The sequence below is a fragment of the Falco punctatus genome (assembly GCF_963210335.1).
Source record: "Falco punctatus genome assembly, chromosome: 6".
Taxonomy (NCBI): domain Eukaryota; kingdom Metazoa; phylum Chordata; class Aves; order Falconiformes; family Falconidae; genus Falco; species Falco punctatus.
The window spans coordinates 69,039,303-69,054,956 of record NC_137585.1 but is presented as its reverse complement, the minus strand read 5'-3'; the positions used below and the strand labels follow the sequence as shown (position 1 = coordinate 69,054,956).

General features: G+C 40.7%; 1 protein-coding gene across 6 annotated transcripts in view; it reads left to right on the top strand.

Annotated features, from left to right (window-relative positions):
• BEND7 (BEN domain containing 7) overlaps positions 1-15,654 on the top strand; it is a 61,975-nt gene that overhangs the window by 22,930 nt on the left and 23,391 nt on the right. For all 6 annotated transcript variants that reach the window (XR_013928848.1, XR_013928849.1, XR_013928850.1 and 3 more), the window contains 3 exons: positions 3,772-4,071; positions 10,521-10,643; positions 13,127-13,392. Coding sequence is in view for 3 of the 6 variants with exons in the window: in XM_080391721.1 (XP_080247847.1) it covers positions 3,772-4,071; positions 10,521-10,643; positions 13,127-13,392 (689 nt within the window). In the remaining 3 variants the exon portion in view is untranslated. The remainder of the gene's footprint in view (positions 1-3,771; positions 4,072-10,520; positions 10,644-13,126; positions 13,393-15,654) is intronic.

The window sequence follows — 15,654 nt, the reverse complement described above, 5'->3', positions numbered from 1 at the left end:
TTACTTGGGAGAAGTATAGTAAGTTGTTTGTGGGCAGTGTGGTATATTTATATTAAGTTTAATAAACATAATAGTGAAAAGATGGTCAGGCATCTAGGGGCAAAGAACGGAATTAATGGACTACCAATAATATTTTGTTAACTGGAGTTGTTTACAGGTCTGTTGCTTCAGACAGGTGCACGCTTAGCATGTGGATGCTACTTCATCCTAGACAGTTCTGGTTTACGTTTGTGTGTTTTATTTTTTAACATTTTTACAGCTTTCAAAGCAGGCAGTTTTTATGCTGTGCACACTTTCAGTAAGGAAAGAGATTGAAGTGAATTTTGGGGAGATTATTCCCTACGACTATTTAATGTAGTATTTATGAAAGGGCTTTGTTTTGCTTTTTTGTTGTTATTTTACAAGATTGCAGTCAGGCCATGTGGAAAAATAGGTTGTATATAAAGGACCATCTTAAAAACAACTATTTAAAAAAATTATTAATGTGTTTTTGTTATGACTATTATAATCTTTACATAGAAGTTCCTAAATAGATCTGTAATTTGCTGTGCTTATCTATTTTGAGTAATATTTTGTAAGTATTTTAGTGTTTTGCAAGTAACTTCCATGGTTTCAGGTAAAACCAAAGGGACTGCATGGGCAATCCAAATGGCAAATCCTATAGCCTGCCCTTCAGAGGCATCCTCATCTCCTCCGGGGTAGTGAGGACCCCAGGTATGTGTGCAAGGAGAGGCTGAAACATGCACTGCTCCTCTCAGGCCTCAGCATCTGTCTCAGGGGGCTTTTCACAGATAGGTAATGCAGATTTTTATGTAATAAACTGGGTTTTTTTCCCAGTGCTTGATTATCCCATTTGGCATTTAAAAAGGGAGGCTGTCTCTTCCATAGGACATAGTAGTTTAAGCTGTTTGGTTTTCTCTGTGCCCCAGCTTCCTTTTTTTTTTTTTTTTTTTTTTGTCTTCTCTCTTCATTTTTAAATTACATGGTTATCATCTGTGGAAATCATCAGTGGAATAGCTGATAACAAAATGCTATCATTGGGCTCTAGAGCTAATAGACAAATGAGATAACCAGGGAGCAAGAAGTTAAATCTGTTACTGGTCTTGTGCCTGCCTGTGGATTCAGATGGTGTAGTATCAGCTACTCTCCACTCCTGTCGGGAAGGGTGCTGCTGTCCCTAGCTCAGCCAGTTGCAAATTAAAAGCTGTAAAACGTCATAACTGGGAGAGGGGCGATGTAAACTTGCACTGAAGACTTAAGTCAAGCTTATAGCCTGTATGTTTTTAATGGCCTTCCTTACAAAATAGAAGATACACTTAAATAAACAAACCAAAAAAACCCTAAAAACCCAACCAACCAAACAAAAAAACCCACCAAAAAACAACAACAAAATCTGAATAGAAGAATCCCCCCCCAAAAAAAAACCAAACCCCAGCCAACAAACAAGTTCATAAAGGGTGAATCTTCCTGTTTTAAGCAGGGAGCTACCTAAACACAGACATGCTTACATGGGATGCAAGTTCAGAGTTTGTTGTAACATGAAAACATAAAGCATAAACATAAATACCTCTATTTGGAGGTAAGTATGCTCATGTCACTGCTTAGGAGGACTTCTGTATGAACTAACAAGGGACCAGAATCAAGGCTGAATAAGCTCAATTAACATTAATACTTTATGTAATTGGGTAAGGGAAATTTAATCTGTCCAACAACACGTCACCCGACCAGCTGCGTAGCATGCAGCCACTACACCCGCCAGGGGGAGGTGAGCGGGAAGCTTTTCTGATGTTCGGAAACACTTTGCTGCCAAATACAAATCCAAACTGCCAACATTGAACTCTGAGAGCTGACAGTAAGGGGTTGCTTCATGCTGCGGTGTGGTGGGAGCATTTGGAGCCTGGGTATGGGCAGGTAGAGCCACGGGCAGGAGGGAGGCGGTCTTCCGAGTACAGGTCTGAGTATCATGGTAGTTGGAGTCTGGTGGTACTCTGCAGCTTCTTGAGGTTGGGAATTACAAAGAGTGAGCCCCTGGTTGGGTTGGGGCCCAAAAGTGTCATTTTAAAGGAATCAGTGCTGCAATTTGTTAATTAAATCACACCCGTGCATATAAATCCACAGGCAAACTAACAAAATAAATGCAATGCAGAACTTGCTTGCAAAAGGTTTTTCTCGATGCTGTAGCTGGGGTGGAATCAGTGCTGGAGTATTACTGTACAGGGTTGACGGATGTATTTCTAAGTTTGGACTAAAAGCTTTCTTGCAAACGGCCCATCCTCCTCACTGGGCTGGGGGGACTGGAGCCAGCTGGTGCTGGCCCAGGGCACCGGTGTGTCAGGTCAAGCGGGAGATGCTCTGATTCAGCAGAGGCTGGAGCGGATTGTGCAGCTCATCTCCCCTTCTGCTTGTTCACCTCCCGGAGCAAAAACTCCCTCTTCTGGGTACTGCACGGCCCTGGGTGCGCCGGGCTTGGAGCCTGTCCCAGCCACGTTGAGCTTGGCCCGTGCCAGGGAGGGGGTTGTTGCTCTTTTAGCTCTCTGGTTTAGCCCGCTACCTAAGTGTGCACCTAAGTTTAGGCAACTGAGTGGTTGTGCTGAGTTGATAGTCATTCACATGCCTGGCATTAGCACACTTTCCAATACCTTGTTGAACCAGAGATGATGCACATTGCGCGCTGATTTTTGGAGGGCTGGGGTTTGTTTTTTATTCTGAAGTTTCCTTTGCACTGTTGCTTTGCCAAAGATAGCTTTCTTTTGGAAAATGCAAATGTAAATGGGGTAGAGGATACCAAGTATTACTGTATTAAGTATACTATAAAGGAAGGTTGATTCATCAATTTCTTGATCTTCGTTACTTCATTTGCTTAGGATGTTTGATTTTTCTATTACCAGTAAAAATACAGAATCTTCTTATTTCAGAAGTGACTATGAACACTTCTTATTACTAGTGAAATGTAATGTATGCTTTAACGAGCAAAATACCTACTATCTGCCCAAGACGCATATATTCATTGTGCAATCAGCAGTTTCGTACGTAAAATTAATACTTAAATGGTGCCAGGAGTATTAAAGTATGTAATTGTTATTATTTAAATGCCTTGAATTTATTTGGAACAGTCACATTTTTCTTGTATATATTTTCATTTTGTTTTTGTAATCTGCATTTTTAACACATCCAGCAGTTAGTCTATACACGGTTATGCACGTATTAGCTGCTTTTAATATTACTGTATTATACAGGAATAAAGTAAAATTCTGTGGACTAAGGAACTGATCCTGTTCATTAAAATCAATAGGTGTAGTGTTGCTCTGTGTATGTGTGGTGTGGTGCTTTTTGTGAGTTATTTATTTTTTCTAGGATCTGTCCTTCAGCATATAGCAAACTGACATACAAAGGACCTGATCCTTTAGGCTTTACTTGGGGAAAATATCCACTGATGTCAACGCCTGAATAGGATCAGGCTTTTAGTTTATTTGAAACTGCTGTAGCTAATATTATTTGCTTCTGGAGAAATATCTTAACTCATCAAAGCTTTAGAAATAGCATCAAGAAAGCCAAGTTCAGCAGGTCTTTCAACCATGAGAGATGTCAACCATCGCTGTGTTAAAGCATAGCCTGTTATGTACCAATGACCCCTCAACTATCTCTTTTTCGTTCTCGTCTTTATTTATTTATTTTTGTACTCCAACTCTTACTGGCATCTAAAATCACTAATCTCTACCCATTACCGTTTTTGCTAATTTATAGTGATAACTGTGGCTCTGTTTTCATTAGGAGATGAAAGCCGGGAAATTAAAAAACAAATTACAGGGATGAGAAGATTCCTGAATGACAGCACTGGAAGAATCTATCAACGAGTTGGCAAAGAAGGAGAAAAACTGAAGGAGGAGCCCCAAGATTTAGACTTAGCCTGGGCCCAGCGCCTGAATCCCCCTGCAGAGTCCCAGGCGAGCCTTCATCCTTCACAGAGCAGTGCATGGAATGAACTACCACCCCAAGCTAGCCATTTTTCAGGGCAATATGGAACTCGATCCAAAACGTTCCAAAATCAAACACGAACCGTGGCGTCCAATGGTATGATCTACATTAGATACTGAGAATAATACTTATTTTTCTTTTCCTCTCCTTGTACTGTACTAAATTTCTGCCTTTGTTGTGATGATATATTGTACCGCTGCACTGAAAGCAGTTATAGTTCAGAGTCTACAAAATGAGCACAGTTATCACTTTGAAAAGGTGTGAAAGTGGGCACAGTGCATTCTGCTACCATCTGTCTTAGCTTTTAAAATGGATTCCTGGTGATAGGGCAGAATTGCTCAGTGCTGTTACAGGCTTAATTTCTATACAGTACTTATTAAAACAGCTTTTGCCATTGTTATTAAATTCATAGCTAATTAAATGTCAACCTCTACCACTCCTCTTCGCAATGAGTAATGTAGCACTGTTGTGACACCACTTGCAGAGCAGGATTCTACTGACTTCCATAAGGGGATGGCATCAGCCTTATAACTGACCGCTGAACTTCAGGTACAAAATCCTATCACAGCCTTAGGCTTTATTCCGATGGGACCATTGGAGAAAGTGATGATGGTGTCTACCTATGAACAGCATGTACTAGACCACGGTCCATCTTGTACTGGCAGAGAATTCTGCCCAGAAGTAGATGGCAGTGTGCTCTTAAAATACGTTTCTGTTGTTATTTTAAGTACCAGAGAATGGATAACTACCAGATTCCTGAAGGTCTTCTTTAATGATCTAAATTCAATTCAGGAAGTTTTTCTCCTGATACTCAACACCAAATTTAGCTGGGGGTGTGGGTGGTGGTGGGGTGCATTTTAAAGGGGTACCTCAGTTCTAAATTCAGGAAAATAAAAAATTGTGAGGCTGCATCTGAAAACATTATCAATTTCCAGTTGATTCTGAAGGTATTCATAGCTCCCAGTAGGAGTATCTGCTGTGTATCCTTCTCTAAAGGCATACAAGTTCTTATTGCTTTTAACAGTTAAAAAGAAAAATACTGATACTATTCTCAGTACTGTCCTTTAGGAAGTATTGTCACTGCACTAAAAAACCTGCAGCCTTAGGTTTCCCCAGATTGACTGTTTCTCTGTGGAGGCAATGATTTACACAGAGGTACTGACTGACTTGGAGAAAGGTGTTGCAGTAAGTCATGCTAGTTTTATTTATTTTTTAATTACCAAAAAAAAAAAGAAATAGTTCTGTGTTTTTGAAAGGTGCAGACCCAGGGGAGAGGGGAAAACACTTGATGGGATTTAGCATCCTTGTCTAAAACTTTGCTCTCCAAAATTCCACCATAACAACGTCCTAAATGTGGAAGGACCTGAAACTCATCAGATGTCTGCCTCTTTGCCCTGAGAGTCGCTGGGCGCCAGCTGGGACAGTTCTCTACGTGCACAGAAGTGCCCAAGCCTGCACAGATTAGGTGCCCACTTCCCTGATCCAGAAAGTAGGTGGAGCAGCACCTCTATCCCTGCAGGGGCCTGATTCAGCAGGTGAGCTAAAACATGTTGACAGGATTTGGCCCCATATGCAAGGAAATGTCAGTGCTTTTAATCTTTCCTAGGAGGAGGAAGGGTTTAGCTGATTTGTCATCTCTTATAGGTTAGAATGATCTGTGAGACAGTAGAAGGGTTGGGTTGAGTGACCTCCCGGGCTGGACAAGAGGAATGCCCAGGCTCCCAGCTCCTGGGGACGTGTACCGGGAGGCACCTTCCTCCCCTCCCTCTGCAGCTGTTCTGTTACAGAGAGGAATGCAATCTTGTCGGTTATTACATAAAGCTGGGTGTGGGCACTCTCCGCTGGCCACCTTTGAAAAGATGGTCTGCGTAGCTCTTTGGTTCAAGGTGGCTGCCTCCCGTGGGGTGTTGCAACCCTGCCGGACAGTTCTGCTGCTTTGGTTCACAAGCCTGGTCTCTAGGGGAGGAAACTTTCCATGTATTTCTGGGCTGTGAGCGAGCTCTGAAACTTCTCCTGGTGGAAGAAGCAGCTCTTCTGGGCAGCCATTGTAACATGCCTGATTCCTCCCCAAGTCTTGCACTGGGAGCCTGAACATCTAACTCAGTATTTTAGATGTTGTTCAGAGGATGGACAAAGTCTTTAAAAGCTTGAGTGCAGAAATACTGAACAATGCCTCAAGGGAGATAGTACTCCTTAGTACTTACCATGGTGTACTTACCAGGGTCCAGTGGAGGGCTGTGAAGATGATGATGGGGCTGGAGCATCTCCCTGGTGCGGAGAAGCTGAGAGAGCTGGGGCTGTCCAGCCTGGGGAAGAGAAGGATGGGAGGGGACCTGATCGGTGCATGCAAATACCTTAAGGGCAAACGCCGAGAGGGGGCCGGGCTCTTTTCAGTGGTGCCCAGTGACAGGACAAGGGGCAACGGGCACAAACTGCAACACAGGAAGGTCCATCTGAATATGAGGAAGAACTTTACCTTGAGGGTGGCAGAGCACTGGGGCAGGCTGCCCAGAGAGGCTGTGGGGTCTCCTTCCCTGGAGATATTCAAACCCACCTGGATGTGACTGTGCAGCCTGCTCTGGGAGAATCTGCGTTAGCCAGGGTTGAACTAGATGGTCTCCAGAGGCCCCTTCCAGCCCCGACCAGTCTGTGATTCTGTGCTTAAACTCATCAGAGCAAAACTGTTCAGGTAGGAGGTAAGCTTATTACCTGGGGCTGTCAGGCCTAGGTCATCACTGGGGAGATGTCCAGGCATCTAAGCAGGCAGTCTGAGTCCAGAAACTGTTTCTGTCCATTGTGTATAGAGGGAGCCAAGACATATGTTGAAGAGTCTCTGAATTACTCAAATTTGAATGTAATAGGCATGCTACATCCATCTAATAGTATAGTTATCTACTCACAAGGCAAATATGGTTCAAGGAGAGGCTGGAATGGATGTTTAATAGGTGCTGTAGAAAGCAGTTGTGAAAAAGGTACTGGCAAAAATAGACAAAGAGAGAAAAGGACGAATGTGGAGAGTATAGGCATTGCTGCAACAGGGGAAGAGTAGAAGCATGCTTGCAAAGCAAAGGGATTCTTTCCAAACCAGATTTAAGGTGGCAGTTCCACAAGTCAGGATGTTAGGTAGACGTGTGACCCACTGTATTTAGTGGGAGCCTCTTGGGGCTACAGTGAGTAGCATGTCTGCCCTGTTAGGGCCAACAAACTCATAGAGTCCATCTAAAAGATTTTAGGTTTGTTTCTTGTGTTCTGTAGCAAATCCAGCAGCGATGCAGCAGCTGAATTGCTTTTTGGTTATGTCAAGATCATTTTCAATGGATTACGTTTGCATGCTTTTCAAATACAAACTTGTGGTAGCAATGTTACACCAGGTGAATTCGCTCTCAGCAGACCCAGCTGCAAGAACCAGTGTCTTGGGCTACTTGCTGCTCACACAGGGGAAGCAACTAATGTATTTGTGTCATCTCCTTCTCTCAGTCATGCAAGCTGGTATCAAATTTGCCTGCTGGCTAGCTTCCAAAAGAGAGGGAGATGGCTCTTTAAAGACTCCTTCATAAAAATAAGAAGTCTGTTCTCCTTTTAAAATTAAAAATTGATTTATAACAAGTTGAAAAGGGTTGCTTTTGTCCTCTAAAAATGATAAAGATAGTGCTTGGAACAATGACTGAGAACACTCTACAAGATGTTTCTTACAACACAGTAACTGATCAGAGGAGGGAGGATAGAAAGAAAATAAAAAATCCTCATGAATATGTATGAAGTCAGTAGAACCCTGCTTTGATTTGAAATATGGGTGGTCTCTTTTCCCATTTCCAGTACCTATGGTAGATTTACATGGGTAATTTCTATCAGTGCTAATGGGGATTATAATGTAAATCCCCCATGCCTCAATGGGAAAACAGACCCTTTGGTTTTCCATCAGGAGCCTGCATGCCTGCGTGCTTTTGTTACGAACATGTTATATTACAACAGGAAAGATGTACAGGTATTTACTGATATAATTTGTCTAAGTTTTCACGTGCAATTCACCACATGTAGAGTCTTTGTTAAGAAAGAAACAAAAGCCACCAGCCCTGCCTCCCACTGTAGTCTTTCAGATACTGTTTCTAGAAGCCCACTAAAATGTTGGATTCTGATTAAGAGAGAGGATAGGCTTTATCCCAAGGAGCTTTATTAGTCTAAAACAATTGAGAAAGCGCTAGAGGAAGGATGTTGTTAATATGTATTTGTCTTCTGTTAATAAAACTCTCCTAATTTCCTGGGACCCCATTTCTGGGGTACCTGCTTGTCTTACTGAAAGGTACAAAGTTACACTGATGCGATTAAATTGTAACTAGTCTTGAAACTGCTCTATTTAAAAGTCTACCTTTAACAGATAGGTAAAGGGTGTTGGTGGAGCCAAGGTGAGGGATTCTGAGTAACCTGCTGCAAACCGAAAAATAATATTATTTTGTTTTCTCTCTGTACCTGTAACAATGGGCTGAATATTGGAGAGCTTTTATGGACCATTGAAAAGATAAAATCCCATCCATGCCCCAAGGAGCTTTCAGTGAATAGACAGTGTACAAAGGAAGGGTGAGATCAAACTAGGCAGTCCTGTCCTGCTGAGTCAGTAACCTCTTTGTTTTAATTTGAGACTTAGCCTGTTTTCCATGTAACACTTTGCTCTTTAGAAGTTGTTTTTACAGCTGAAACCTTGGAGAAAAGAAGCTGGTGGAACTATTGCATTTGCATTTGCTAGATTTGAAGAGATTCTTAAACTACTCCATTTAGCTTAATGTAGTATCAACAGGTTTATCCATGGATGATGTTTTAAAAAAACAAAATTTGTAACTGCAATAGTGTGGACAATCTAAATATCTGAGGAAAGAAGGAGAGAGACACCTGGAAGATGTGACCAATCTTTAAGTGATGCATCAGTTTAGCTTCACAAATATCTCACTTTTGGGAGAATGACCACCAGTTTGCTTAAGCCTGATAGATGTTGCTTCAGAGCTGAAGGACTGAATGGAAGAAGGTAGAGAACAGGTGCCTGGCAAGGGAGAGCTGAGGATGGAGGGACACACAGGAAGAACTGGGAAGAGGTGGGAGCAATTGAGCAGTGGGCAGATTTTCAGCCATTTCAAATGAGGATTGAAGTCAAGGGTTCTGTGCAGGTTTGACATCAGGGAGCTCTGATGGAAGAGCACAAACCAAACCTAAAACAGTATTAATAAACTGGTTTGGCTTCAGAGAAAAGCTAAAATAATAATGAAAAATGGGAGGATTTATGAGGGAAGATTAAATGAGTTGCTTACGTTCACTTTAGCTAGGTAATGATTAAAGGGCACCTGGTAAGTGTCAGGCTATGGAAGAAAAAGGGAAATACTCTCTCTGAAGTCCACCACGTGTCACCAAGCAAGATGATTTTTGTTAGATCCATTTTTATCTATCTTCATAAAATGATCATCTCTCCTCTTGCATGCTTTGAGCAGTAAAATAGCCATCAATTTAAATGAATGTAAGCACATTTTGAAATAAAGGCAGGGGGGTGATCCCATCTGGCCTCAGTTTCAAGCAGATACTGATAGGTGTTCGGTTGAATTTTGAAATTTTTATTTGTAGCGTTAAAGCTAGGTATACAGTTATTCTAAAAACGTGCAGGATGCAACTATTCAGCTAAAGCTTGAAATCTCTCAGCTGTTACAGAGTGTCCTAATTAAGGACCTGTGATGCAAAACTTTGGGAAAACAAGGCAGTAATAAAAGCACTGCTAAGGGCTAGAACTAGAAGTATGTAAATTCAGTTAAACACTGGTAAGAATTGCTAGAAAAGAAGAATCTGTTGAACTTCTATATTAATTTTCCAAGGGAAACTATGGAAAGCCCATCTTGTAGGTCACAGTCCTGGAAAACATGCCATAGAAAACAGTCTCACCCTAGCAAACAGAAGAGCAGATTTGCAAGCTTTCCTTGCTGGTGGTTCTTGTCCATCCTGGTTTTTTTTTTATTATTTATTTATTTATTTTCCAAATAAGGTATTTTATTTTCATTCTCAATTCTTCACATGGTGAAGAATCACATGTAACATTCAAGCAGTTTAAAAATTCTTAGGCCCTCATTTAATGTACAGTATAAACCTTTATTACACAGACTGTCTTCATTCTTTGTAAGACTGTACCGGGAGATGGGCTTTTTTTTGTGTGCGTGATAAAGTGAGCATGTTTATAATGAGGTTTGGTGCTATTGTTATTCAAGATGAACTAGCCTGACAATAGAAAGCCCTGCTGTGAGGAGTGCATTGTATTCATGCTCTGAGCTGTCTTCTCCAGCCCATGTAACGTTGCATTCCCTACCGTATACAATTGCACATACTAGTAATTGGATAAAAACTAGCGGCCTCTTCCTCTTAACAGAGATCATGTTGAAAATTATTTGTTTTCTTGCTTTGGATCTTATTTCATGATCTGGTATATTGATAATAGTTTCAGATGCCTGCTGGTAATTGTTGTTTGAGTTGTTTTTTGTGAGTTACATTGTCTCTCCCCTGTTTCATTCCTCTCTCAGGAGAAATCCCAATGGTGAATTCATCGATTGGACCAAACTGCTGTACATGTAATTGCCAGTCAACCCTACAGGCTATTCTTCAAGAGCTCAAGACCATGCGAAAATTGATGCAGGTTCAAGCAGGTACAATGACCACAGTTCCATATGTGCATATCCATGACAAGCATGGAGTTGAAGATGGCCCTGCTTATTCCAGTGGGGTTGGACTAGATGATCTTGGGAGGTCCCTTCCAACTCAAACTGCTCCATGGTTCTGTGACGTTGTTAAGTGGAATGGTCTAGAAAGACAGAAATCTATGTAGAGACTCAGGAAAACCTGGACTTTTTCATGCTGTCCTGACAGATCATTGAAAGGCAAATGTTCACAGGCTTCTTGGAAATGTTGTTTTTACTTCTCAGGTCCTTACACGTAACATGGGATGTTACCTTGTAGGAACTGTTTGAGGCTAAACTGAAATAAATAAATAAATAAATCTGATGTGATTAGATACTCTAGTAATGGGAGCTGAGTAGGCAGGTCATGCCATAACCACCCCCTGTTTGTTTTCGCAGTGTATTCCTTCAGGGGTGCAAAATGCTACTTAAGCTGTTACCTGCTTACCAGTTCACTAATCTTGGGGGTGAAAAAAAAAAGTTGGAAGGCCACTAAAGTTATTAAATAACACTTCTTTCAAAAATCTTTGAAGTTACAGCTCCAAAGTAACCTCAGCTGAGCTAGCCACTGCATGTTGTGGCCTCCACCCTCCTTCAGGCTGGTTTACCAGTTCTTTCTGCTGACTGAACCAGCAATAATTTGTTCATTGAGGAAAACTATTGAGCTTTGTTTTCTGCCAGGTTAGGAGGTGAAACAGAACCATGCGGAGCCAGAAGAGCCTAGAGCCAGCAAGATAATGACACCATGGCAGTTAGAAGTTAGCTAGACCATCATAGGCTGCTGTGAAATTGCAGCCTCCGTGCTTCCTAAAAATTGGTGTTAATACTAATGAGGAGTTGGGAGATGGAGATTTTTGTCGGTTGAGTTGCCCATCCAGTGTGAGTGATGGAGAGTGGAGCCATGGAGGTCTTTCTTGTAAGAGTGGCTGGATAAGACCTCTGTAAGAAAAGGGAGTGTTGAGTAATTAACTGAAGTATGGGTGGAGTGAAAGGCTGACTGAACTCCTTGTCTCCATGGCATATGTTTGAGTGAGTGATGGGAAGGATCAGACAGGTTTTGTAATATAGTTGATACACATAAAAATGCTTTTCTAAAAGTCACCGATTCACAAAGAAGCACACGAAGGCCCAGTTTTACAATCTCTGCTGGGACAGGGGATTCTTTACACGGTTGCACTGATTTCATTGAAATGATGTGCATGATTACAAATGGGTTGTGGGTGAGAGGTCCAGAACTGGGGTTTATGCCAGAAGAACTGGCTCCTCAATAGCAGGAACATTTCGTATTTATTATGTGTCTACAGTATAAGTACCTTGTTAATTAGTGCATCTCTTGATTTGCTGGGAATAGCTTATATTTTCTGGTAGACAGGAAATGATGGTTTTGCAGAGGAAAAAAAAATCCGTTTGGCATTCTTGTTAGTAAAACAAAAAACCTAAAATGCAAACATGTAAGTGAAAGTGTAATAATGTATTTTAGTGTTCATTCTTAGGTCTAAGTGATAAACTACAAATTAAGTCTTGTAAATCCTTGCCAGAAATTAAATATCCCAGAAATCTTTCAATAAACAGTATTCTGAGGTTTGTTTTTTTCCTCAGGCTTTGTAGATGAGGACTATTTGTAGTTCACTCATAGCTCCAGTGAGTTTGATTTGCTTGTGTAGCAATTTTGGCTTTCTTTTTGACCTTGATCTTGCTGATTCTTCCAGACACATAATTGTATCTGCATAGCACTGTGCTGGAGAACTCCCCTATATTCATACAGGTTCAGGTCTGGTGCCTTAGTTTATACAAATGACTGTGAATACTGGAAGATGCAAAATATTGATAAATACAGAATACGGTCTCTTTAGATGTCAGAGATAACACATGAACTGTCAGTTTCTGTGTATGAGCAAAACAAACTGATGCAACTTTGCATTACTTTTTCCCCAGAAATTAAACTATTGAGTAGTGTTTTCCCTCATTCTTGACATAATGGTACTTGAAATGTTCTTGCTGAGCTAATTACATGGTGACTACATTCATAAAAATAACTGTAATTGTATTAGCACTTTTATTATCTTACTTTATCAGGAAAAGACATTCAAAGACAGTGAGATTCTCAGTCATTCAAGAGGGGATACAAATTAATCATTGCTTAAGTCCTTCATGTCACCAGCTGTCCAGTGGTCACTGGCAAAAAGAACCATGTATTCCTAATTTTCCTGAAATGCTATTCATCAGTATGTCTTGAAAAACCTCGTAGTGGAACTCAGTGTCATTATCCCCATTGTACAGACTGGAAAATTATGCAAAGGTAATAAAATGTAAGTGTTTCACATGCACAAACAGCCCTGAAAATTGTACCACTTATCCAGAAGATAAGTTCAGTATGTCAGTAGTTTAATGGTATGTCTGTGTGGTTATAGGTGTGCCTTTGTCTATAAATTTAATTTGTTACTTTCTTTCAGTCGGGACTCAAAACAGACAGCAGCCTCCTGTTCCTCTGATTTGTGCACAAAAGTCAACAATATCAAGAAAGAGAAATAAAAAGAAAAAACTGCCCCTCAAAACTGTTGAACTAATTACCATGAATAAGAAACCCAGCTCTGCAGAGAATGAAAAGAAGCTATTGGCAAACTCGGAACGATCGAGTCTGCAAGTAGTTGAACCCCCTATAAAACCAGAAACCCCTGTTTCAGGATTTGGAATTATCCTTGAATCGGCTTCATCAGATGTAAGTTAATATCTTAATATGCAGGATCACAGGATTTTAAAGCACTAACTCATTCAGAAGAATCAGTACTTAGGTCAGGTTGATGTGTATTCCCAGTTTTTGTTAGGATTAAATAAACAATCTTGGGTAGGGTTGAATGGAGACAGTAGCATTAAGCGTGGGAGTGCAGATTAGAAAGTGTTGGGTGTTGGGGTTTTTTTCAGCTGAGTGCTGGTTACAAAATTTTGGGTTGTTTGGAGTTTTTCTCCCCCAACTTCCATGAGCGTGTAGTTCTCCCTCGAGTTCAAGGCTGCCTGTTGTTTGAGCTTGCAGTGGAAACTTGTTCTTCATCTCTTGTGTTGCCAAGAGCCACCGTGAGATCAAGAGCCGTGAAAAAGTGCTGCGTGTATAAACCGTTCAGAGCTTTGTCATTTGCTGACGAGCACACATAGCCCACACGTATGCCCTTATCCTGCCAAGGTGTATTTTACATGCTGTGTTTAATGCCTGACTGGTCCCACTGGCTTCAGGGGACTCCTCACCTCTGTGAAGTTCTTACCTCAGTCTTTGCTGAATCGGATCATTTGGTCGTCGTCGCTGTGGCTGCCGGATGAGGGCCTTGACACTGCTGGTGATGTCGGTGTGACTCGAGGGGCCAGAACCTGCCACTCTAAAAATATGTACTTTTCACATGTGAAATTGCAATAAGCGTCTTTTCTTGATTCAAGTAACATGTATGCATTTGGTAGAAATTTCTTGTATCTGATGGCTGATCGGCTTTGTTTAATGACCAAATAGATGTCGTCTGAACGAGTTCACTGATGACTAAACTGATCATTAATTTCTCTAATACATTTTTAATTTTGAGCAGGCAGTTTCCAATTTCCTAAGTACTATGAGCTAGAAAAACATAATTAAATTCAGTATCAATAAGCGTAAATGAAAACAATGCAGCAGATAATATTCTACCTTTCTGGAAGAGGGAACTAATAATAAAAAAGAGCAGTCATGATAATTCAGTTATATAGATGCAAGCCACACCACTAATTAGATTGCAGTCTCATGCCATAGAGTCGGTGTAAGTGATACAGAGTAACTGGTTTGATGCTTTTTCGGAGGTTTTCCTTTTGTAGTATTATGCTTAATAATGTTTGAGGAAATGGTTTGGGGAGGGACTGGTAATTTATCTCCAGTGCGCAATTTGTGCTTATAAATTTTCTTTGCTTGTGGCATTCTTTTCAGCTTGGAACACGGTTTTGAAAACAGTTTTGTGCTTGTGATGGAATTTAATTTGGCTTTATGAATGTGTTCCATTGCTGGACACAATTCTTTGTAGGTACCAATTTGACCTAAGAAAAAAGACAAGAGAAAACATGTAGCTTATAAATCAGGTCCTCATCTGCCCTCCCATGCTTTGGCCCCTGCTTGCCACAGTAGTTGTTTGACTAAATTTGCAGAGCCAGAACCCTGAGACAAACAAATCGATTTTGTCTTTGGAAAGAAAACTGTTGAGTTCTGAAAATAGATATATTTAACAGCAGAAATAAAATGTGACCTTAAACATTTTAAGAAGGCTAAAGAAAGTCACTTCTTTCAGAATGAATGGCAGTATTATCTTTTTCTATTTATTCATAAGGATCTCTACTGTGCTCACGACCAGCGTGTCTGAGTGCCTGAAAAAAATGAAAGACATTTTACACAGCGCCATAAATAAATGATCCCTTGAGAATATTGCATGGTTTGTGTGTAGTGTGTGCTGTGTCATACGCCAGGACTGCCACTGCTGTTACTTTGCCAACATTTATTGAACTTGAAGAAAAATCTCAGTTTAATGGGTATAAAATCGGGGCTACCAAAACCAGGGCAATTAGTTCAGATTTGCTGAGATGAAATACCGCTACTTAGGGAGGTGGAAAAAAGTCTTTGTGAGACCAACTCTTAACCTGGCCCACAAATCAGAGAACCTGCTTTTTAAATGTAATGATCTGTTACTCTTGGTTAAACTTTGCGTTTATTTTACTGTTGAAGTATTTAATTTATAACCTAATAATTTCTAATCTATGTAGTACAGCCTGCTGGTCCTAGTACAATCCTAATGTCTAGGATTACATCTAATTTGCTGCCTGTTAATTTCAGCATAGCAAAAGCCTTTGGCATTAATTTTATTGTATACGAATAGTTTACCCATGAGTTCCTTATGCCATGATCATTGTCTGCTAACACATACTTTTCCTTTTGAGAAATCGCATTCAAAGTGATCATAAAGTTCAATTAGATAATGAT